This window comes from Cadophora gregata (genome assembly GCF_030347475.1).
Source record: "Cadophora gregata isolate MNR1 chromosome Unknown scaffold_1, whole genome shotgun sequence".
NCBI lineage: Eukaryota > Fungi > Ascomycota > Leotiomycetes > Helotiales > Ploettnerulaceae > Cadophora > Cadophora gregata.
Window position 1 is genome coordinate 3223378 of NW_026695924.1, and position 21301 is coordinate 3244678.

At 42.5% G+C, this 21301-nt stretch overlaps 6 protein-coding genes across 6 annotated transcripts; 4 read left to right on the top strand and 2 right to left on the bottom strand.

Annotated features, from left to right (window-relative positions):
• The first annotated feature begins 1829 nt into the window (after window positions 1–1829).
• On the top strand, window positions 1830–4124 carry ONS95_001031 (uncharacterized protein). The gene is made up of 3 exons (XM_058494213.1): window positions 1830–2025; window positions 2097–2393; window positions 2447–4124. The coding sequence occupies exons 1-3, from the start codon at window positions 1998–2000 to the stop codon at window positions 3949–3951; spliced, it is 1830 nt and encodes a 609-aa protein (XP_058364416.1). The 5' UTR covers window positions 1830–1997; the 3' UTR covers window positions 3952–4124.
• Window positions 4125–11377: 7253 nt separating this feature from the next.
• ONS95_001032 (uncharacterized protein) lies at window positions 11378–12445 on the top strand (the record flags this gene model as incomplete). The annotated part of the gene is made up of 3 exons (XM_058494214.1): window positions 11378–11456; window positions 11526–12114; window positions 12196–12445. 3 exons carry the CDS (start codon window positions 11378–11380, stop codon window positions 12443–12445), a joined length of 918 nt encoding a protein of 305 aa, XP_058364417.1.
• A 958-nt stretch (window positions 12446–13403) lies between these two features.
• Window positions 13404–15271, top strand: ONS95_001033 (uncharacterized protein; the record flags this gene model as incomplete). The annotated part of the gene is made up of 3 exons (XM_058494215.1): window positions 13404–13632; window positions 13735–14309; window positions 14366–15271. The coding sequence occupies 3 exons, from the start codon at window positions 13404–13406 to the stop codon at window positions 15269–15271; spliced, it is 1710 nt and encodes a 569-aa protein (XP_058364418.1).
• A 335-nt stretch (window positions 15272–15606) lies between these two features.
• ONS95_001034 (uncharacterized protein) lies at window positions 15607–16107 on the top strand (the record flags this gene model as incomplete). The annotated part of the gene is made up of 1 exon (XM_058494216.1): window positions 15607–16107. One exon carries the CDS (start codon window positions 15607–15609, stop codon window positions 16105–16107), a length of 501 nt encoding a protein of 166 aa, XP_058364419.1.
• A 1357-nt stretch (window positions 16108–17464) lies between these two features.
• Window positions 17465–18978, bottom strand: END3 (endocytosis defective- protein). The gene is made up of 3 exons (XM_058494217.1): window positions 18576–18978; window positions 18278–18512; window positions 17465–18225 (listed from the first exon to the last, which is right to left on the bottom strand). The coding sequence occupies exons 1-3, from the start codon at window positions 18813–18815 to the stop codon at window positions 17486–17488; spliced, it is 1215 nt and encodes a 404-aa protein (XP_058364420.1). The 5' UTR covers window positions 18816–18978; the 3' UTR covers window positions 17465–17485.
• A 514-nt stretch (window positions 18979–19492) lies between these two features.
• Window positions 19493–21270, bottom strand: ONS95_001036 (uncharacterized protein). The gene is made up of 2 exons (XM_058494218.1): window positions 20918–21270; window positions 19493–20872 (listed from the first exon to the last, which is right to left on the bottom strand). Exons 1-2 carry the CDS (start codon window positions 21086–21088, stop codon window positions 20036–20038), a joined length of 1008 nt encoding a protein of 335 aa, XP_058364421.1. The 5' UTR covers window positions 21089–21270; the 3' UTR covers window positions 19493–20035.
• Window positions 21271–21301: the final 31 nt, after the last annotated feature.

Here is a 21301-nt window from a genome sequence, read left to right on the forward strand (position 1 = left end):
GGACTCGATTTCCTGGGAATCCCAAAGGTGACGCACTGATAAGATTGCGGGTCGGGGACTAGGTTACCATGAACTTTATGCCAGGCGTATTAGTCCTTTGGGATTCGGGAGGCCTGTTGGTATCACACTGGGAAGGGAGAAGTTGCGAAACTTCAGACGCCGTGATCCAGTATCCCCACAACCGGGAAAACGCCCCACATCCGTGCCGTTGTCTTGCGTCTGTTGCAACATCGAATCTCCTGCAGGCTGTGCATGCAAAACGATGGAAAGGTGATGGGACAGTTGCAGCGATGCTTGCGACGTCGACTGAATGTTCATGTTCATGTTCGGGATCGGGAGAGTCGGGACAATCTTCGGCTTGCTCGCGGCACGCAATCAATGCTTTAATCGAGCAGGCGAGCCAGCAGCTTGGAAAGTGGTTCTGCAGCATATCCCTCCGTCATAAGAAAGCGCAAAGTAATCCAGCTATGTCTGACTGGAGAGAAGAGAAGAGAAGTGGCATGGTGGAATTTATATTTCATTTCTAGTATTAGTATAGTTAGTACCTCCGTACATTGTAGTCCTCGAGACGAGCGACAAAACCGATACAAAACCGGTTCAGACAGGCAGGACAGGCGAGACAGGCGAGACAGGCGAGACAGGACAAGAGGGGATCGACGGCTAGTGCTGTCGCCCTAACTGAGAGCATTCTAGCTGTGGGGATTCCGCAGGGCCACGGCCCACGACCGGCACAAACAATGGAAAAGTCCCCGTTGCGCCCCGTCACCGTTTTCAGGCTTTTGTCTTGTCCCTGACTCCCTGGGCACTACAGTAGTACTGGCTCGACTGGCAGCCGCCTGCCTCCGTGATATCCCTAGCCTAGGCGAGGCAAGTGCAAGTGCAAGTGCAAGTGCAAGTGCTCAGTCATATTACTGTAGGTGCCCTTCCTTTGCCCTTCCCTTAGTCCCAGCCTAGCGAAAGCCTTCCAGGTCATACCGATCCTATCTCAACGACCTGTGCTGCCAGTGCCACTACAACTCTTCCCCTCTCTCCGTCCTCTCTCTCTCTCTCTCTCTCTCTCTCTCTCTCTCTCTCTCTCTCTCTCTCCCTCCTCCCAATCCTCATCTCTATCAGCGACATTCCTGCGTATGGCTTCCATCGCACCGATTCGATCTCCTCCTTCTGCCGACGCATGACGCCTCGATTCGTCCGTCTGCGTCTTTCCATCTCTCGACCACATGCACTACTACTCTGCGAAATCCAGATGTTGACTGCATCAAGATAGCACCAATCAATGACTTGACACTTGAGACCGGGACCCTGGCCCGCTAGCGGCCACCCTTGAAAGCCCACCTCCACCTCGTCCCCGTCGTCGACATTCCATCCGTTTGATTTGGCCTCCGAAGATCCTTGTGACGGCGGCAGAGCTGGGAACCTTGCCCTGTCCTGTCTTCTGTTTGTCAACCGACTCAACCCTTGCCCCCCCTGCCCTGCCTTGTCTTGTCTTGCCCACCCTGGTGATTCCCGCAGACAAGGCCCCCGCCGTTAATTCGCAAGCAATCCCTAAATCAGCCATTGCAGCGTTTGTTCCATCTATATCAAATCGACTCAATTCGATATTGACTTTCCTGGGACTCACAGCTCCGTTTCCTCGAGAAGGGCATGACATATATAAGGACAGTTTACCAACCCACGACTATAAGATCACATTTTCTCCATCCGGTCACCACTCAAGCATCCTCCTTGTACACTCGACCTCAATCGGCGATTCCCCGACTTTTCGAACGGACGTGCTACCTGACTACCCTTCTCAACAACCACCTCGATATTACACAAATATTCTTCGTCATACTCTATCGTCTGGCTCCCATACAAATACCCCCGTGCATCTGTGTCGACTTCACTTCCCTGAGTCGGGGTCGTATTATCTACCTTGACTGTGGGTGAAGTTGGGCAGTGTTGTCTCCTCGAGGAGAGCTGAGATATCTTTTTAGAGATACAGAGCCAGCTTCTTCGCAATGGAGACTACATTTATGACCATTCACAGTAAGAATTGATCAATGCTTACCGGCACTGCACTCTTTTTTTTGTTCTCGCTGCTAACCGTTCCTCAACAGACCTTAGCCGCGAGGCCAACATTCTGTTTGCTTCCGAGTCTATCGTTGATATCTTAGGCTTTCAGCCAGAAGAAGTCATTGGCAGATCAAGTTTTGATTACTTCCATCCCGATGAAGTTTTCAATGCCAGAACGATTCACAGCCGTGGTGTCCAGATGGACAAGGCTGCCGTTCTTCACTATGCTCGAATTCAGAACCGAGATGGACAGTGGGTTGGCTGCGAATGTGTATTTACCATTGTCTACGAGGTCTTAGTCGCCTGCACCAGCGTCTACAGAGGAGATGCAAAAAGCGAGCGTTAGGTCTCCCATTATCCCAAGATTTTTATAGGCTAAATAAAGTGTGGACAGGCCGAGCTGTGGAAGCTCCAGTGATACGTCGTCTCTTTGCATCTTCACCAAGAGATCCACGATATCATATGCTGGAACACTTATCCTCCAAGTTCAGAACTCCGCCTCAAGCATCTTTATTGGAACCTCGAGCTGCTTTGATACTCAACCGCTTCACTCGCACGCTCACTGTCATGTACGCGACGAATGCCGTTAACAGCATCCTCGGAATATCTCCAGAGGAGTTCAAGGACAAAAGTTTTTACGAGTGCATGCAAGAGAACTGTCTGCCAGAAGCTATTCGATGCCTGGAAAGTGCAAAAGCCAACGATTCCATTGCGTACCTTCGATTCTGGCACCGAAATCCTCGTCGAGAGGAAGAGATTGAGGAAGAGCTTGACGAGGAAATGCGCGAGGCCAGTCAAAGCAGTGACTCCGAGGATGGAGGTGTGGAGCTTCATGGCCACATGGATATCGACTATGTTCCAGCAGTAAGAAACACCTCGTCTGGTGCTGCTGCTAATACCGAGACCTCTGGAAATGAGGAATCTTCGAGTATGGCGGCAAACCTTCACCCTAGGGACAACATGCGGACATCGTCGGGGGAGAGCACAGATCTTGAGCAAGATGCGGCCCATGCTATCTTTGATAAGGAGCAAGTGTCGCGTTCGTCGACGTCGTCTTTAGCGCTCGTGTCTCCTGAAGAGCGTGTCCAAAGAAGGAGAACAGTCTCTCAAAGGCCTGCTCCTGCGCCGGAGCCTATCGAGATCGAGGCTGTTGTCTCCTGTACCTCAGATGGATTGGTAGTAGTTTTGCGACGAGCTCGTCCAGCCATACCGTCTCTGCACCAGCCTGTTCATCCTATTCAGGCCCCACAATATGAAAATGGTCTGTTTGCTGCTCCTTGGGGCCTAAACCCGATCCAACCTCATCTATACCAACCCAATCCGCAGCATCCTTTTCAGCACGGTCTGCAAGCTCCTCAGCTACCAGCTGGTGGACCACCGATAGCCGAGTTCATGAATTCGATTCGGGAGGTTGCTGTCTTTGCTTGGTCCTTGACAGGCATTAATGGAAACATTGCCTCATATGGGCATGGTGTTCCTCGAGGAGAAAGTCAGCCGCCTGGTGGACTTCCCATCTGGGATCCTTATGCCCAGCCAAGCTTCGGCTATTTTCCGCCTGTGAATCAAGCTGCCCAAAGATGGGCTCGTCTGGGCGAGAAGACCAATGAGCCTGGTGATGGAAACCAAGTGCCTCCTTATCAACACCATCGCCAGCAGCAACTCCTTGAGAGGCACGGCTATGCCCACGAATCATCTATGGTTATGGGGCCTAATCATTCCGGCTCGACGATGGACCGACCTGCTCCAGCTTATACGTTTGAGCCCCAACTCGGTCACAATCCAGGACGCCACAGCTGGGGATCTCCCCCACGAGCAGTTGAGCAACCACAAACTACACAACCACAGAGTTCCCAAAGTCCAAGAGAAGTGGCATTTGGAAAACAGGATCCCTGGGTCTAGGTGGATTACATACTGGGAATATTTCAGGATCAATTTAGCTCCATATCTTCTTTATAGGCGAATTAGAAAAATTGGGAATACGGAGTTTGGAGTGGGAATAGCTGCAACTGTCCTATTTCTCAAGTTGTAATTTTTCTGTATGACTAATGAATATACCAATCTTTTGCTGCGGACTTATGATCCGTCCATCATTGAATGTGATTCAAGACAATCCTCCGTAAGACCCTAATCTTTTTTTTTTTTTTAAATCTATAGTTTATTTAGCTGCTATCTAGCGCTATGTAGACGTACTATTATAAACTAGTTACATATATAATCACGGGCTAATTAGCCTCGTATTTAGAGCTGAATAAAGTATAAAAGAAACTAGTATAAATAAAAGAAATCTAAATAATATTAAAAACTCGTATAACTCTATATAATCTTATATACTCCTTAAGCTTTCCGCTTCTATTCTAATATATATTACTATTATTATAGTCTCTCTCTAGCGAGGAGTTCAAATTTCCCTATTATATTATTACTAATTTACTGCTCTAGCTGCCCCCTGAGAAAGTATAAAGTAAGTTATTACTCTAGTAGTAAGTCTATAAATGTTACCTTCAGGTTTATAAGGCCTATAGTAAGTATAAAAGCTACTATTTTAGGGATAAGCTCTAGGTCGTTTAGATATATCTTTATATTAGTATAGATCTCTATAAAGTACTTATTTCTTAATCTATCTAAGTATTTATAATCTTTAATAATATATTTAACTATTTAGTACGCTTATTCGTAGTTGTACTATAGGTTATCTAATTGTTTAATTATATAAAAGTAGCTATAGAGACTAATCTTATTAGTTCTTATCTAGATTAGCACTGAATGTAACGGTCCGGTATTTACTTGCTGTAAATACAGAAGGCTGTAGTTGATCTCTGATGATCGAGAGGTAGGTGTATCACGTAGACGGAAGATAGTTACTAAGTATCAGAATACTATTTGAAGTTGAGCACGAAGCTCCTATCTAATAGCAGACGTGCTAGTCTTATATAGAACCTTCGTTCGCCTTGGATCCCTTGGGATACTAGATCCTTGGATCCTTAGATCCGTTTTCCTATAAGGGGATCCAGGGATCCAGGGATCCATCACGTGACCTATCGTCCACCGTGATCTAGGTAACTATTACTACCGAAGCGTGAGTGTACAGCAGTACCACTCGCTTGTCCTGTATCATTCCCTGGCTGGTACTACCCTATCGATAGTACCGCTCCCTCGTTAGTACTAATGCCCCTATAGTACCACTGATAGTTTTATTATCATATGGGTGCCAACTGAACCGTAGCGCCAAGGGGTTCGTAACACTGAACTCTTAGCTTTTATAAAGCCTTAGTAGAGCTTATTAATATATTAGTTAATATAATATTAGGAGAACTTCTTCTAAGTTTCCTTATAAAGGAGTAATATCTCGCTTTAGTTCTAGCGTTTAGTCTACTAGTATCTTACTTTCTCCTTAATCTATCTTTTATATAATAAGATTAATTAAGGGAGCTATAGTAAGTGTATTTCTCTTATTAGCTAGCTCTTATCCTTATAGTATCTTTAGCTTATAGCTTTCTTTATAAGTCGGTCCGCTACCTTATTTCTAGGGACTCTAATATATACTAGAATCTAGCGTATTATTACTAGTACTTACTTATATTAGAGGACGTTTACTAAGTAGTATATCTTCTATAGAATCGTTTAGCTTAACTACTTCCGGGGGTATACTAAGGATAGGATTATAGCTTAGTTATTTATAAAAATAGTAAGTTTTCTTATATTATTATCTTTTAGAGCTATATCTAGCGCTATCTAGATATTATATAGTTTAGTACTATAGACTATAAATTAAGAGGATAAACTAATATCTAGTTAATACCTCTTTCTCTGTTTTAAGTCTTATATAGCTACTCTCACTTATCCCTTAATATCGCTTCTATTAGTAAAGATTTATATATATAATATTAAGTTTTCTTACTAGAGCTTATTATAGGATTTTATTACTATTTTAGTATCTTTAATAATATAAGTTAGGGGAATCTACTATAGTTCGGTTACTACTAGTACCTATTATTCGAGTCTCTTAAATACCTCTAGTAATATAATATATCTTATACTCTTTTCTAGCTCTTAGAGTAGTAATCTCCTTAGGTATTTCTTACTTATTATACCTCTCTCCTTTAGTATCCTTATCTTCTAGTATATTAGAGAAGCTCTAATTTAATATATAGTAATTAAGCTAAGCTAAGTGAGTTATACTTTAGTATTAAACGTCTTTATCTTAGCGTTAAGTACTACTATAGCTATAGATCAGAAGGCTCTAGTAGCTAAGTAAAGGGCTTTCTTTTAGAGAGTATCTAGTATTCTTAGTTATTTCACCTAGTATATCTTCTTCTTATAGATAAGGTTTAAGATCTACTAAGTAGAATAACTATAGAATATCTATCTAGTAATAATTAGTCTAACTAGTATTAGTATATCTACTCTTAACGCTCTTTACTTTAAGCTAGAGATTACTCTTATAGCTTAGATAGATTTCTTTACTTATATCTTAATATATTCTATATACTTTATACTATTTAGTTTACTATTTAAGATAATTCCTAGGTAGTAAGTATAAGTTTTTATTTATACTTCTATACTATTTCCGAGGTCGACTAGTTTATCTTATATTATAATCTTCCTCCTATTACTCTTATAAGTGAAGTATATAAGCTCGTACTTCTATAGTATAAACACTAAAGTATATTATTAAGCTTATTCCTCCGCTTTTAGGTATAAGAGTTCTAATTTCTATATTATAGATTTAGTAGTAGCTCTTTCTACTATAAAGTTAATATTATTAATATAGCTTATTACTAGCTCTTTTAAACGACTTATCTCTAGTAGGTCTATACTATAGAACAGATATAAGATAAGTAATAGTAGTAAGCCTTAGGGGATTCTAATAGGGACTCTAAACTCTATACTTATACCTTTATAAAGTTTAATCTATATAGTTCTACTTTATAAATAGCTAGCTATCTACTAAATAATCTCTTCTAGTAGGTGTTATTTTAGGAAGTTATAAAGGAGTCTTTCGTAGGAGATATTATCAAAAGCTCTAGAGATATTAAGTATTAAGAGGCTCGCTACTTTATATTTCCTTTATATTATATATACTTTCTCTAAGAGTAGGTATATTATATACTTATATAAGGACTACTTCTAGCCTCTAGTATAGGACACTAGGAGAAGCTTATATCGTTCCGCGTAGTATTATATTCTCTTTACTAAGATAATATCTATAGCTTTTCTTATTATATTTATAAGAGCTACCGGATAATATAACTTTAGTTATAAGTAGTTATCTTTCTTAGGTTTTCTTAGTACTATTATAACTAATCTTTTAAACCTACTTAGATAGTATTAAAGTCGAATAGACTAGTTAAAGAGTCTTATATAGATTAGAGCTAGAATATCTATTATAGCTTTTAGGACTCTATTAGGGATTCTGTTCTCTTTTAGGGCTTTATCTAAAGGAGTATCTTTTAATACCTCTTAGACTTCTTACTTATTAATCGGGGTTTATTACTTTACTAGTATAAAGTAGTTATAGAAGTATATATCTATTAGGTCTACCTCCGGAGGTTAAGGGAAGAAAGTAGCTTATAATACCTCTACTTTACTTTCTATATCTTCCGCTAACTTTCTATTACTTTTCCTAATATCTAGTATAAAAGCTAAGGCTTTAGTACTCCTTTATCTTATTTACCTCACTAGTAACTATAACTCTTTCTTATCTTATATACTTAATACCTTCTCTCTATAGATATCTCTTTATATAACTTAGATCACTTTCTTTTTAGCTCTCTTTACTACTATAAACTCTTATAAGTCTTAAATAGTACTTCTAACTTTATTCCACTATTTCTAAGCTCTTTTAACCTTATCTACTACTTCTCTATAAGCCCTTATAAACCTTAGGACTATTCTCTTAGTATACTTCTTTTCTACTATAGCTAATATTACTACTTATTATATTACTTCTATTATATTATTAATATTATTATTAAGGTCTATTAGTATAATTATAGTATTAATTTTAGCTATAAAAGGTAAGAGCTCTTAGAGCGTTCTCTAGAAAGTCGCTTAGTCTATAGTTTTATAGTCCTATTAGCGGACTATTAAGGTTCTAGAATAGTCTATTAAGATTATTATTTTTATTAGTAGGTAATCTGAAGCTATATTTAACTCTAAGACTACTTTATAAGTAGCTAGCTTATCTATAAGTTTAATATTATACTAGCTAAGGTCGATCGTTATATTCTATAGACTCGACTAAATATCTACTCTTAGTTAAGTAATTATATCTACTAGAAAAGTAAGTTCGAGGTTATAGTCTACTATTATACTTCTTACTACTTCTTATAGTATATATTAAAGTCCTTTACTACTACTTAACTATTATTTTAGAACTTCTTAAGAGTAATATTTAGTTCTAGTAATATACTCTCTTAAGGTATTCTTTCCTAGACTCTATATATATATATAGATCTAATATATTATATAAGTTATATATATTATATACTATAATTATCTTTATAGTACTCTTTAACTTAACTATAATATATACTAAGCTTATATAAAGTTCTCTCCTTATAATATAAACTAAGCTAAGGTAGATTTTACTATAGATAAAGAAGCTAACTAGCAGTCTCTTAGCGTTAGCTAAGTAGGCTTTAAACCGCCTTTAGGATAAGTTATAAGTAGCTCTCTTATTATAACTATTAAGCTATAGTTCTTAGATTATAATAATATTATATTTTTAGGTTTTCTTATTTTATAGTAGAAGGTTTATTATATTATATAATTTCTATATATTATACTATAGAATAGAGAGTGTTTTATACTAGTATATACTTATTAGCAAGAGTTCTAGGTTTATTACTATATAACTATACCTATAGAGCTTAATAATAATACTAACTAAGCCTCTAATAATACTATAGTAAAGTTAGTAGAAATACTAGACTCTACCTCTTCTGATTTAGCTCTTAAGTTTATTCCTTTTAAGTTAGCTTTATTAATAGTAGTACTTTTAGCGATTAAGCTATCGATTTCTTAGTTAAGGTCCTTATTTCTTCCGGAGTTTATAAGTCTCTAGAGTTTTAATAATCTTATATAGTCTTTATAAACTTTCTTTAGAGCTCTCTTAAACTTATTAATAATCTTAGGTCTTATTACTATAGTATACTTATTACTTAGTTCCTCTTCCTCTATAAGCTTAACTAAAGAGCTCTAGAGTTTATAAGCTACTAACTTTAGTATCCTCTTTAGCTCTAGGACTAGGTCCGAGTCTACTACTATAAGAGCTAGGGATTCCTTAAATATCTCTTCTATATTCTCTAGTATTTTAAAGTGAATATATTACCTTAAGGTCTTTAGGAGGTTAAAGATTAGTAAGCTTTAGTTTATATCTATATTTATAGTATCTTTTCTAATACTCTCTGATATTAACTCTAGTGTTATTATTATTAGTATAGCTAGTACTAGTATCACTAGTAAGGGAGTCGATTATTTACTACCTCTCTCTAATACTAATAGTATTAATATTAGAGTATTAGGAAATAGTAGTTCCTTTACTAGTTACTACTTTTCTTATATTACTCTTTCTATAATCTTCTTCCGCTACTTATATTCCCTATAGAAAGCTAGGTAGTTCCTTTTATAATTACTATACTTATATATAGTAGTAACCTTTAGCTTAGGGTACTTCTTAGTCTAGTGCTCCTTTAAGCCGCAGAATCCGCACTTTCTTACTATAGTATATATATAAGCTATATAGTCGAAGCTATAATAGTTAAAGTATTATACTACTTAGGCTTTTTAGCTGTACTATTAGGTCGCTTTTAAGGCGCTTTCCTAGATTATTCGTCGTATTATAATATATATGTTTATAATCTCCTTACTATATAATTCGATTATAATTATATTATATATTTTCCTTAGCTTTACTTTAGAGAGCTACTTTACTCTTTTAATAGCGCTTATTAAGTATAATAAGTTAGGGTTATTATAAAATAGTATATTAATTATCTGTTCTTAGTTTATTATATTTATACTTTTAATTAAGATACTTAATACTATTACGCCTTATATTAGTACTATAACTTCTATACCCTCCCTTAGGAGGCTCTACTACTTCTTCCCTTAGTGAATCAGTCTCTCTACTATAGCTATATTCTTAGTATATATAAAGATATCTCTACTATATATTAGTCTCGCTAATTTCACCTATTATAGTAAGGTAGTTAGTATTAACGTAGTAGCCTAACTGCTATTATTACTATAGCTAATATAGTTACTTAATATACTAGTAATAGTAATATTAGCTTACTTAATAATATACTTATTTAGTTTAAGCTACTCTTAGAGTAGTTTCTTTATAGTCTCACTATTAATAGTAAGTTGTATTTCCCTTATAATAATACTATTAATCTAGGAGGCCTTAACTATAGATATAGCAGATACTATAGCTACTTCTTTAGTAGCGATTCTACTGTTAGCTACTAACGCGTAAGACTATCTCCCTTAATATATTTATAGTACTATAATCGTATTTAATTATATCTCCTATATTAGGGAGTTACTCTTACTAAGTAATTTATATAGTAACACAGTCTACTATTTATATTAGGCTATGATATTAACTTAGAGCTATTAGACCGCTTTCTAGAGCGTATCCTACTTATCTTATTTCTCTGCTACTTTAAAATAAGTAATAATTAAGTCTAGGAATAAGACTACTATTCTATAAAGTATACTAACCTTACGTTTAGCTCCTAAGTTATACGCTACTTTAAGTTAATACGCTTTCTTATTAAGGTTCAATATATAGATTTTCCTATCTGTACTTTTCTTACTTATAATAAGCTAAGGAGAACTTAAAGTTAATACTATAGGGGTAAGAAGCCTCTAAGAATCGATTCCTAGGATTTATTTTACTATACGAGGCGTAGTTATTAAGTTATTTCTAAAAATTGAGTTTAATTAAAAGATGATGTTTTTTTAAGACCCTAATCTACCTCCTACCTTAAAATCTGCTAGATAGTAAATCAACTCTTAGTATTTCAGGGGTCATGGTCAAAGTCTTGAACTCCACGTGATGCCCACTAAAAGCTGTGCTCTCTCTCTTCTAGGCTAGCTGGGATAGCTCCCGCCAAAAGCTTGGCATTTGATGCCGCAGCCCATCAGTTGAGGAAACCGTGGATGGAGAGCCGAGCTGTCCCCAAATACATATCAGCATTGACGGCCAACCCCAACCTTCGAATTTGGGCAACTAGGCCAGTAGAGCAGGGTAAAATCACAACTTCTGGTCTTGTAGCCAAATTCAACAGCTTCCCAACCTGCAGTCATACGCGAAATGGCATCCTCCTCGAACCCCTACGAGCACTACAATCAGCCCCATATCGAAGACGATGATCTGATAGATCCAGACGATGGTATGCTACTCCTCCAGCTAAGCACATACTCTACCACCATCACCACAAGCTCAGACTGATACCCAATAGCCGACCTCGATGACCTCGACGCCCCTCTCCAGCCCTCACAAACACACTCCTCTAGAGCGCCCCTAGTATCAGGCAACATAAACAGCGGCTCCTCCTCGTCCGCACCCCTCAACGAATCCTACCTCACCTCGCGTATCCCCGGCGAAGATCGCCGCGCACCTACAAACACAATCGACGAGTCAGTATGGGAGACACTGCGGCGCGACCTGCTCGCCGTCTGGTCTAAGATGCGCGAGGTCCTATACCCCAAATACCTCTTCGGCGGCTCCATGCTCGACGGCACGACCTCTCTCCGTGGCGCTTATGAAAACATTCGTGGTGCGGGGATTAGTGGTGCTAGAGATGAGCTTATGGGACTCGCGGGCAGAGCGCTGGATCCAGATGCGTTACTGGCTCAAGGAAATATGAGCGAGGGATTGAGGGATTGGGATCTTTGGGGACCGCTGGTCTTCTGCTTGTTGTTGAGTCTGTTCTTGAGCTTTAGTGCGGATAAGGAGCAGAAGAGTTTGGTATTTAGTGGAGTATTTGCTATGGTCTGGGTTGGGGAGGCGGTGGTAACGATGCAGATTAAGCTGCTGGGTGGGAACATGTGAGTTGTGCCCCTGCGCTCTGGATTCTAAATCCAAACTCGACGTTGAAGTCTGGAGTTTCGGCTAATCACTGCTCACAGCTCCTTCGCGCAGAGCGTTTGCATCATCGGATATACCCTCTTTCCCCTGGTCATCGCAGCTCTCCTATCCGTCTTCCGACTCCCAACTGTGGCCCGAGTACCCGTCTACCTCATCCTAGTCGGCTGGTCACTAGCAGCCGGCGTAAGTATCCTCGGCGGAAGTGGCGTGGTCAAGAATAGAGTCGGCATTGCGGTTTACCCGCTCTTCGTGTTCTACTTGATGCTGGGATGCTTGTGCTTCATCAGCTGAGACTGAATCTCGAGATAAGAAGAAGTGTGTGATTTTATAGGTGCGATCTGGCTTTCGAGCAGATATGGCTTGGCTGGTGGGTGTTAGGTGCGTTTTATTTACCATTAGACATTACATTGGACCTCTAGAAGTGATGAGTCCAGATACCATTTATTGATTTAGGTGTAGTTGTATGATGGCCTTGCGTCAGTTATTCATTCATCCTTTCAAAACCCAAATCCAATTTCTTTTAGCAATTCATAATGTGTTTATGATGATCCCAATCCAAAGCCACATATCACAACACTGGTTTACTAGTATATCCTATCCTACCTAGGTATGAGTTGTTTTTATATTATCCCCGCCAGGATCGCGTAATTTTGCACATCCCCCACCTCCCGTCTCGTGCGGTTTTCCCATCTGTGATTCACAAAACGACTTACACATGCTTGTCCTCTTTCTCTGTTTCTGCTTCTATACATTATCGAAGTTCCCGACTGGCACTCCATGTATGTCCCTGGCGAGATAAGCCTTCGGCACATGCTTTGCCGAAGCACGCAAGCGCTTCATCGGAGCCGCTGCAGGGAGGTGGACTCGCAATATGGAGTATCCCCGCCTCGGACGAACACATCCTTCAAACCTGCCTCTTGTGGTCATATCTCCTTGAACTTTCTGCCTCTCCCCTGTTATACATCGTGGTTTGGGTCTTCATGAATTCCAAAAACTCTGCCTTCGAAGATGGAATATTGCGGCATTATGGTGCGATGTTCTTTTGCCCAATCATTTCTTATGGATATCTCTTGTTATGCTCCTTGTGGACGAGGCCTGGAGTTACTCGGGTTAGTGCTTTGATGTATAGGAGGCAGGGAGCTGGGGTTGGAATTTGGCTATAACATGATGGCCTTGTCGGTGATGGGAGAGGGAGCCATCCAAGCATTCAGACGCCTGACCAGGAAAAAGTCCTGAACTGTTACCGACGATGCGTTTCCTTGTCCCAGCTCTGTCACTGTTCATAAGTGCAGTGTTTGCTACTCCAGCAGCTGCTTCTGACACCGTCAAGCCTTTCCTCATACCTCGTACCTCGACAACTGGGTGGGTAATCGGTAATGGTTTATGGAATATCACGATTGGTGATGTTTATGGGAGGAAGCTATATTATCGTGGGCATGATCTGGTTGGGGATGCAGTGGGGCATTACTCTGGTTATGGTAAGATATCTTTCCACTTAAGCGTTCTGGATTCATGTTTCGAACTTCAGATCGTATCTCTTAGTTTTACTCTGGTTGACAGCTTTCGCTAACCATTCCTAGACGGCGAGGCCAACTTCGCATGGACATCCGCCAGCATCTACCGAGAGACTGATGAACATGTGGATATCATCTTCGAGTCTAAGCTTGTTGATCTCCACTGGGTCATCACACCCAACTTGCCTGGAGCCTACCAATATATCGTCAACAAAGCACTTCCAAATCTAGGTGTCCTGCGTACTCTCTTCCGTCTTGACAACACAACCTTCACGCACGGTAGGACGAACATCAAAGACGAGGAACTTCCTTCATTCGCAGACATCCTGTCCGGAACTAAAGCCCAAGACGAGACGTTCCAGCGTCCTGATGGCACGTACATAACGAAGTACGACTGGTCAACTTTCATTCGCGAGATTGATTTTCATGGTGTTTACGGCAACGATTTCGGGTCCTGGTATGTTCGACCTGGAAGGGATTATCTTAACGGAAACCAACTGAAGCAAGAGTTGACTGTACATCGCGAGACTAAGACTGGTGATGCTGTAAAGCTGAATGTCGTCTATGGCTCTCATTTCCAGGTCTCATCGCAAGCTACGTTTCCTGTAGGGAAGATTTGGGGACCGTGGCTTTGGTATCTTGTAAGTGATTTTGGTGCATCTTAATTTCTACAGAGCAACACTGAATGAGGAGATAGAATGATGGCTCAAAGGAAGATGCCGCAAAGCGCTCTACACAAGAATTTGCAGCCTGGCCCTACCCTTGGCTCAATGACACAGCCTACTCATCACGCGGAGTCGTCACTGGCAAGCTAAAACTCTCATACGGCAAGCCAGCATCTGGGGCATCCATATTTCTTGGCGACAATAGATCTAACCTCACTACTCTCGACCAAGGTGCGAACTGCCAGCACACCGCAACGGCCGACTCAAAGGGCAACTTCAGGATCGAAGCTGTTCGCACAGGGACGTACACCCTCTCCGCATGGGGCAATGGCGGAAGTCTCTCAGGCGTGACTACAACATTCGCACAAGACGATATTGCAGTCAAGAAAGGCAAGAACACTGCTCTCGGAAACCTGACATGGAAGATCCACAGCGAGCGTAAACAGATTTTCCAAATCGGTGCTCTGGACCACAAAGCTCTTGGATTCAAAAATGGCGGTGCACCGTACACTCATGGTCTCGCTGCCCAGTCCCCTGCAAATTTGACCTACACGGTTGGGAAATCTAAAGAAAGCGATTGGTACTACGCATCTTCCAATCTCGGAACTTGGACGGTGGTTTTTAATATCTCAAAATCTGATATCACTTTGAACCGGACTGTTGTCCTTACGATCTCTCTTGCCGGCTGGTCGCAGAGCTCGAATCTGGATGTGAGTCTCAACGGGAATGCGGTTCCCAGTTTTGTGACGGCGAACCTGAAGAGTGATCCTGCGCTGTACAGATCGGGGACTACAGCGGGAGAGTGGCGGCTTTATGAGTTTGAGGTTGCGGGAGGGGTGTTGAGGGAGGGTGAGAATAGGCTGGCTTTCAAGGTTACGAGGTCTACACTTTGGAGGGGGTTTATGTGGGATAGTGTGGTGTTGGAGTGGAGTTCTTGAGCTGTGGGAAATGATGGGAATGATTGGGAAAGTGGTTGGGAGTTGCTTCCTCATATGTGCAAGACCAGAACAGCGGAAGCATGGTTTAAGGCTTCGTACTAAATTTAACTTACTTGAATCAACAGAATATTCACCTGAATGTGTTCTACCTTGATTCACAGTTCCCACCTCGATGTCAAATTACCTGCCTGTGACAGTACGTCTGCTCCTTCCTGTTAAAAAGAAAGGCCAGCTGATCCTTCCGCATTCAAACCTACTAACAACTCACACGAAGAATTCCCAACTTCACGACAAGTGAATAACAACTCCACCGCTGAAATTACACATCTCGCACAATGAAGCTAATCACATCTCCTCTTCTCTTGGCTTTCCTTACACCACTCCTCTCAATCACTATCCTCGCCATACCAATTGCCGTTCGATCCGCCACAACACTCACAGCCACCAGCATGAGCACAGATGCCAACGCCAGCACCCCAGTCCTCGAAAATCTCACCTCCGAAAGTCTCCTCCACCACTACGCTTCCAACCTCCACGTTCCTACCGTCAAGATCAGCAGAGCTGAGCAGGCTGAGCAGCAAGGACAATATTGTGCGCCAATTGGGTTTAAGAACTGGCATAAGATCTGTGATTCAAGATGTGATCCGACGAATTGCAATAATCTGCCTGGAAGGGGAGTGCTTGAGGGAAATGTTGAAGGTGGCGAGGAGAGGGAGACTGATGAGCATGATGTAAAGGGAAAGGGGAAGGGAGATGGAAAGGGAGGAAGGGTTGGGCATTGGTATATGAACTCGCCACCTATTGAGAAGCGGCGCCATCTCGTTATTCCCATGTGAATCGTTGAGGGGAGAAGGAGAAGAATTCAAAATCGTGTTCATATCTGTGAGCTTCATTCTGGACATGAGGCATGTGGACTGCGTTGGACTCGTGTAATTTCTTATCAATCAATACAAAAGGCATGACCTTTTAAGATGGAAATGTCGCTGCATTACAGTCGTGATGTCACGTGTTTGTTCGTCGTGTAAACAATACTTTCGCTTAGCGACCTCCGCAGTCATTATTACTACCCTCAGCCAAAAATTGCAAGGTAAAGACTTACTCTGCCTGCTCAGTCAAAAGCCAACTACGAACAAAATGGATCTGTAAAAGAGGTCGGAAGATCTATGTGCAAGTCACAACTCAGTCAAGACCAGTTGCGAATTAAAAAGGATCAATTAAAAAGACTCATTGAGCGATTGGTCGCCTCCGGTCCGTTAAAGTTGAATGTAGCTGTCCAATTGTCACATGTAGCGAGACACTATGATAATTAAGACCCAGGCCTGAGGTAGACCAGTTTGGAGAACAGCCGCGATTGTTGTGCCCTTCTAAGGACGGCGCTTGTTGTCGGGTTTTTCTTGTCGAGGATTTTGTCAGGAATCGCAAGGCAAGGTACAATAGGCAAAGTCTCTACCTATTTCTTTGTTGATAATCAATACTTAAGATACAAAGAGCTGCAACGTACCGAGGAAGGTGCCAAAAGATAAAGGTTGGAATGACGCGATTGGTTGCCTTCTGTTCCCTACGTTGAAGTCCGAGTTACCTCGTATGAACTTCTAGCCAAACGATCTGGGAGCGACCTGTTCTTTCTCAAAGAAACGACAGAGTGAATAGATACTGGTACTGTATGACGGGGCTGTCTACTCAGAGGTACTGTCGGGAGCGAATCACCGCAAACCTAAGAAGTGGCTTGGAGGATGAGAGTTGGTGGCTCTTCCACTGAGCTAAATGCTTCAGTTGTTCATCAGCGATTGCAGAATCACACATTTGAGTAAATATATGCTGCCATAGCAGCGCGAGGGTGAATATCACCTTGGGCGAGAATGCAAAGGTGAATTGGTTCCGAATCGCGGCCCAAAGTGAACAAAAGCGAATGCCGCGCGGAGGCCATTACATTCACCCAATTAGTCTTCCATTCACCAGCGATTCATCAAAGCTAGGCAGATGGCCTTGTAGTGGTACGAACAGAGACATCTGTTCATAAACTGCAGAAGCTCAGTTGTAACCAAGCGCCAGACAGATTGCGTAATTCAATATCAAAGGCAAAGATATATCAAGACGGTGTCCATTTCACAAACCTCCAAGAGTCTCCTATGAAGAGAAATAAAGCAAAAGCACACTATCGAAATAGAGGTGGCCACTGAGCTGTATTTGAAAGGTGTTATGCATTAAAGGTATCTATCTACTCGATTTCTCATTCTCAATTTCTTGCTGCAGCTCTGCCAATACCTGTTGGCGTGATCTCAGATGCGACTCAAGACCATCGACCTGCTCCTTCACAGTGGCTATCTCGTCCGCGACTCCCTTCAAGCTGGCTCCAACTTTGCTCTTGCCCTCCCCTGATTCCATATCTCGCAATTCCCTGCGTTTGTAATCCAGTAACTGCTCCAACTCCCTTTTGACCAGGGCTGGCTTAGTATCCCGCCGACCACCAGACCGATTCGCCGATGCGGCTTCTACCTTCTCAATCTTTGCTTCCAGCTCACTCAATTGCTTCTTTAGCCGCACTTCTTCCCAATCTTCAGTTGTCTTGGCAGTTGAGAAATCTGTTCCAGCAGGCTTGTAGCTCGACTTTCCACCCATTCCCATTCTACTAAGATATGTATCTCCAAATTTAGCTTTCCGTCCGGTGCTCGTCTCCTCTCCTCCAGTAGAACCCCACCGTTGTGCAGGTGAGGATGTGCGTTGGTTATCGATCTGGTAGTCAATTTGGTTCCGCTCGAAGCTCGCTCGAAGCGATGGAGGTACTGTCCGAGGGATACGGAAGCCTTCGTGCCGGTTGTTGAGAATATGAAGGAAGGCCAAAGTGGCATCTTTAGAAATGGCGGATGATGCGGATGGGTTTATGAGGTTCCATGCTGATCGTATGTCGGTATCCGGGACGTCGAGGGATGAGTAGAGGGAGTCGAGTGATTCAACTTAAGATATATTCGTTAGCAGATGTCTATTAATTCTTCAATGTACACTTACAAGTAATTTCTCCTCTGCCATCCCGGTTCGCAGAGTAGATTTCCTCGTACTTAGACTTGTCCGAGGGGCTCATATACCAATCAAAACCATCCTTTAATCCAGGGGAATCATCTTCGTCTTCAATCCGCTCAAATTGAACCTGCCTACCGGTAAGGGCCCTGTTCGCCTGTACCAGATGTGCCTTCGATTCAGGAACCAGCCAATCCGGGACTTGAGGGGGAACATCTGCGTACTCCTACAGAAGCTCTCGTTAGTACGTCTCTACATGATGGATCGAGTAGATAAATGTTCAGCTTACTCCATTGACAAGATCAAATATCAGTCGCATAGCCACACAGAACTCTTCGAAGTCCAGATTCCCATCGTTATCCACATCCGCCAGATCCCAGATGCGCTCTAGTTGATCGTCTCGCAATTGACTGTTCTTCAGTACCGGGGCGGCTTGTGAACCAGTGAGGTGTGTGCCGCCATTTGACAGAGATGCAAAAATCTCCCAGTACTTCTCGATCTCGCTCTGTTCTATTCTCTTGTTCGACATATTGGCTTACGAGGCTGTCTCGCAGGCAGCTCGAGTATCACACGGGTCCTGCTGCCTGACCTTTGAATTTCTCCGAATCATACAAGTTCACGAACTCTCAGCTGCTGGGCGAAGATGAGGGGACTTGTACGCTGATACATTCACCAGAAGTCTTCGTCGTCGCGTGTCTGGAGCTGCCCGGACTTGAGCTTCAGCGACAGGCTGACGTTGAATCGTGGCTGGGCAGTTCGTGCCTCAGGCGCATGGGTGGAACGAGATGTGGCGCAAGATATTACAGCCTGGATTTGTGTTTGTTCATTCGATGAGCGTGGTTATTGAGATTCTCGTCTGTACGAGAGACTCACTGCCATTATACTGAATCTATCTTTATCAAGCCCGGAAAAGGAATTGCATTGCTATCGTCACTCAAGCCCAAATCGACTGTTTGGCTTTGTTGACATTTAGCGAAGCAACATTGAACAAACCCGTCCTCTTTGAGAGACTTTAAAAATAATCTCGCCATCCCCAAAACAATTTCCTTTGACCAAAGGATATTTTAAAACTACCTCTTTTGTCTATTGCTTGTTATTCAGAGATAGTTCTCTTAATCGCGTGTCAACCGTGCCTGGCGTCACAATTACTCACCGTCACACACGAAGATGCTAGCATGAGAGCAATCTACATGATTGAAACTCAGCCGGGAGTGATCGAAGTTATCCAGTTGACATATTTGCTAAGAATAAAGTATAAGGTTGTGCTCAATGACGTTGGCTTGACATGGCGCAATTGCGTCCTGCTGAGCCCGAATTTGGTAGCACGGACTGGGATCTCCATGAAATGGATTTGAGTCATCGGAGGAGCTTTCATGTCCAAAACTTGCCAGGGAAATTGACCGTGATGTCTAAGTCAGACCCCGCAATAAAACGCAGGATAATGCAAGAGAGAGGGTGCCCTAGATCTTGCTTCCTTTAGCAATACTAAATCTGCCATTGAGAAATGCTAATTAACGACCCACAGCCGCAGGTAAGACACATGAGAGGCACAGGCTGCCGTTTCTCCATTCATTATGATACACCGACATCGTTCATCTGAACCCAAAACCCCATACGTTATGCTCCGTTACAGGGTATTGTAAACGCCAGCCTTCTTTGTAAATGCAAGAAGCAATTCCCCAAACTCCGATGATCATGACTTTCCATACCAATAACGCCTCGCTCATAGTATTCACAAACGTCCTTGGGTCACTGCGGCAGAGCTTGGAAGGGAACAAAAGAAGTACGGCCTCCAAATCTGGCCTCGTCGTCTCCTTGACCAAGCATGTCCACGTCTCCGTCTTCATCCTCAATATCGTCTCTTCGTCTCTTCGGCTTCGCTTGTGGAGCCCCTGGTAAGTCGACAAGAGATCGCTGCGCCTTCAAAATATCCTGGTAGCTGTTGAGCATATGCTTCAAGTCATCGTCGAAGGCAACGCAGAAACGCTGCGACTGTACGTATTGGATGGCAGGTATGAGCTCAACGCCGTAAATGTTCATAATGAAAGCCACGACGAAAGCCGCCGAACGCTCGTTGCCAGACTCGCAGAAGACCAAGACTTTGCCGCATGGTTGGGGAACGCGTCCGTTTGCTGCCATGTGCCGACGGTATTGGGAAACGAGGTGGTCGTTGATGATTCTGGTCGCTCTTGGGAACGCCGCAATAAGCTCATTGTTGCTGGCAACATCGACCGCTGCAGATTCTATACCTAATGCTTGCGCGGCCTTGTCCCCGCTCAGCAAACTAGCTGCTGCAGTCATAGTACTCCGGATGACCAACAGCATAGTAACTCCATCGGCTCTCAAGGCAGTCAAATCCCTTGCGGCGCATGATGGACCAAGTTGTAGGAAGGTGAGGATCGACTGCGAGTTTCTTCTCCATAAATATTTCCACTCCTTCGCCTTGTTGATCCAGGAATTATTTGACGTCACTTCCAATAATATTCTCCGTTCCTCATCCGTATATCCCATGGCCACGAACGCAGGAAGTGCAAGGGTTTGGTCTTCTCGGGGCTGAGGAACGTATATGTGAGGTGGTGAAGGTGCCTAGACTTGTTAGCAGGTGAATGTCTGTGCCTGTAAAGTACATACCCGCCACGAGTATTCCACAGAAGCTTGCGCTCCTGTGAGACTCGAGATCGTGTTCATGCTTGCCTCAGGACGATTGTCGAGTTCATTAACGTAGCGTCTGGGAGCTGGTGCTTGTGTGGGACCATCTTCAGGGTTTGGCCGGCGTACAGTGTTGGGCGAGTTTGTAGTCATGATGATGTCCGAGGCTGTGGTGGGGTGGTTTGAATGGGTGTTCTGATGCCTCGAGATATTTATACGAAATGGTGCAGAAGTAAGAAGCAGCTAATTGCAGAATTGACGGGTAAGTGAATATCTGGCACAAAGCTGGTGCTGGAAAGGAATAGCCTTCGACAGCTGCATGGCCGAAAGGTGAGTACCTACCTAAAAATGAACAATTACGCGCGA

Coding starts and splice junctions, on each gene's coding strand:
- ONS95_001031 (XM_058494213.1), top strand. CDS start 1,998: ATGGAGACTACATTTATGACCATTCACA. Junction 2,026..2,096: donor TACATTTATGACCATTCACA/GTAAGAATTGAT, acceptor GTTCCTCAACAG/ACCTTAGCCGCGAGGCCAAC. Junction 2,394..2,446: donor AGGAGATGCAAAAAGCGAGC/GTTAGGTCTCCC, acceptor AAGTGTGGACAG/GCCGAGCTGTGGAAGCTCCA.
- END3 (XM_058494217.1), bottom strand. CDS start 18,815: ATGTCGAACAAGAGAATAGAACAGAGCGAGATCGAGAAGTACTGGGAG. Junction 18,513..18,575: donor TATTTGATCTTGTCAATGGA/GTAAGCTGAACA, acceptor GAGCTTCTGTAG/GAGTACGCAGATGTTCCCCC. Junction 18,226..18,277: donor TGGCAGAGGAGAAATTACTT/GTAAGTGTACAT, acceptor ATATATCTTAAG/TTGAATCACTCGACTCCCTC.
- ONS95_001036 (XM_058494218.1), bottom strand. CDS start 21,088: ATGACTACAAACTCGCCCAACACTGTACGCCGGCCAAACCCTGAAGAT. Junction 20,873..20,917: donor CTGTGGAATACTCGTGGCGG/GTATGTACTTTA, acceptor TAACAAGTCTAG/GCACCTTCACCACCTCACAT.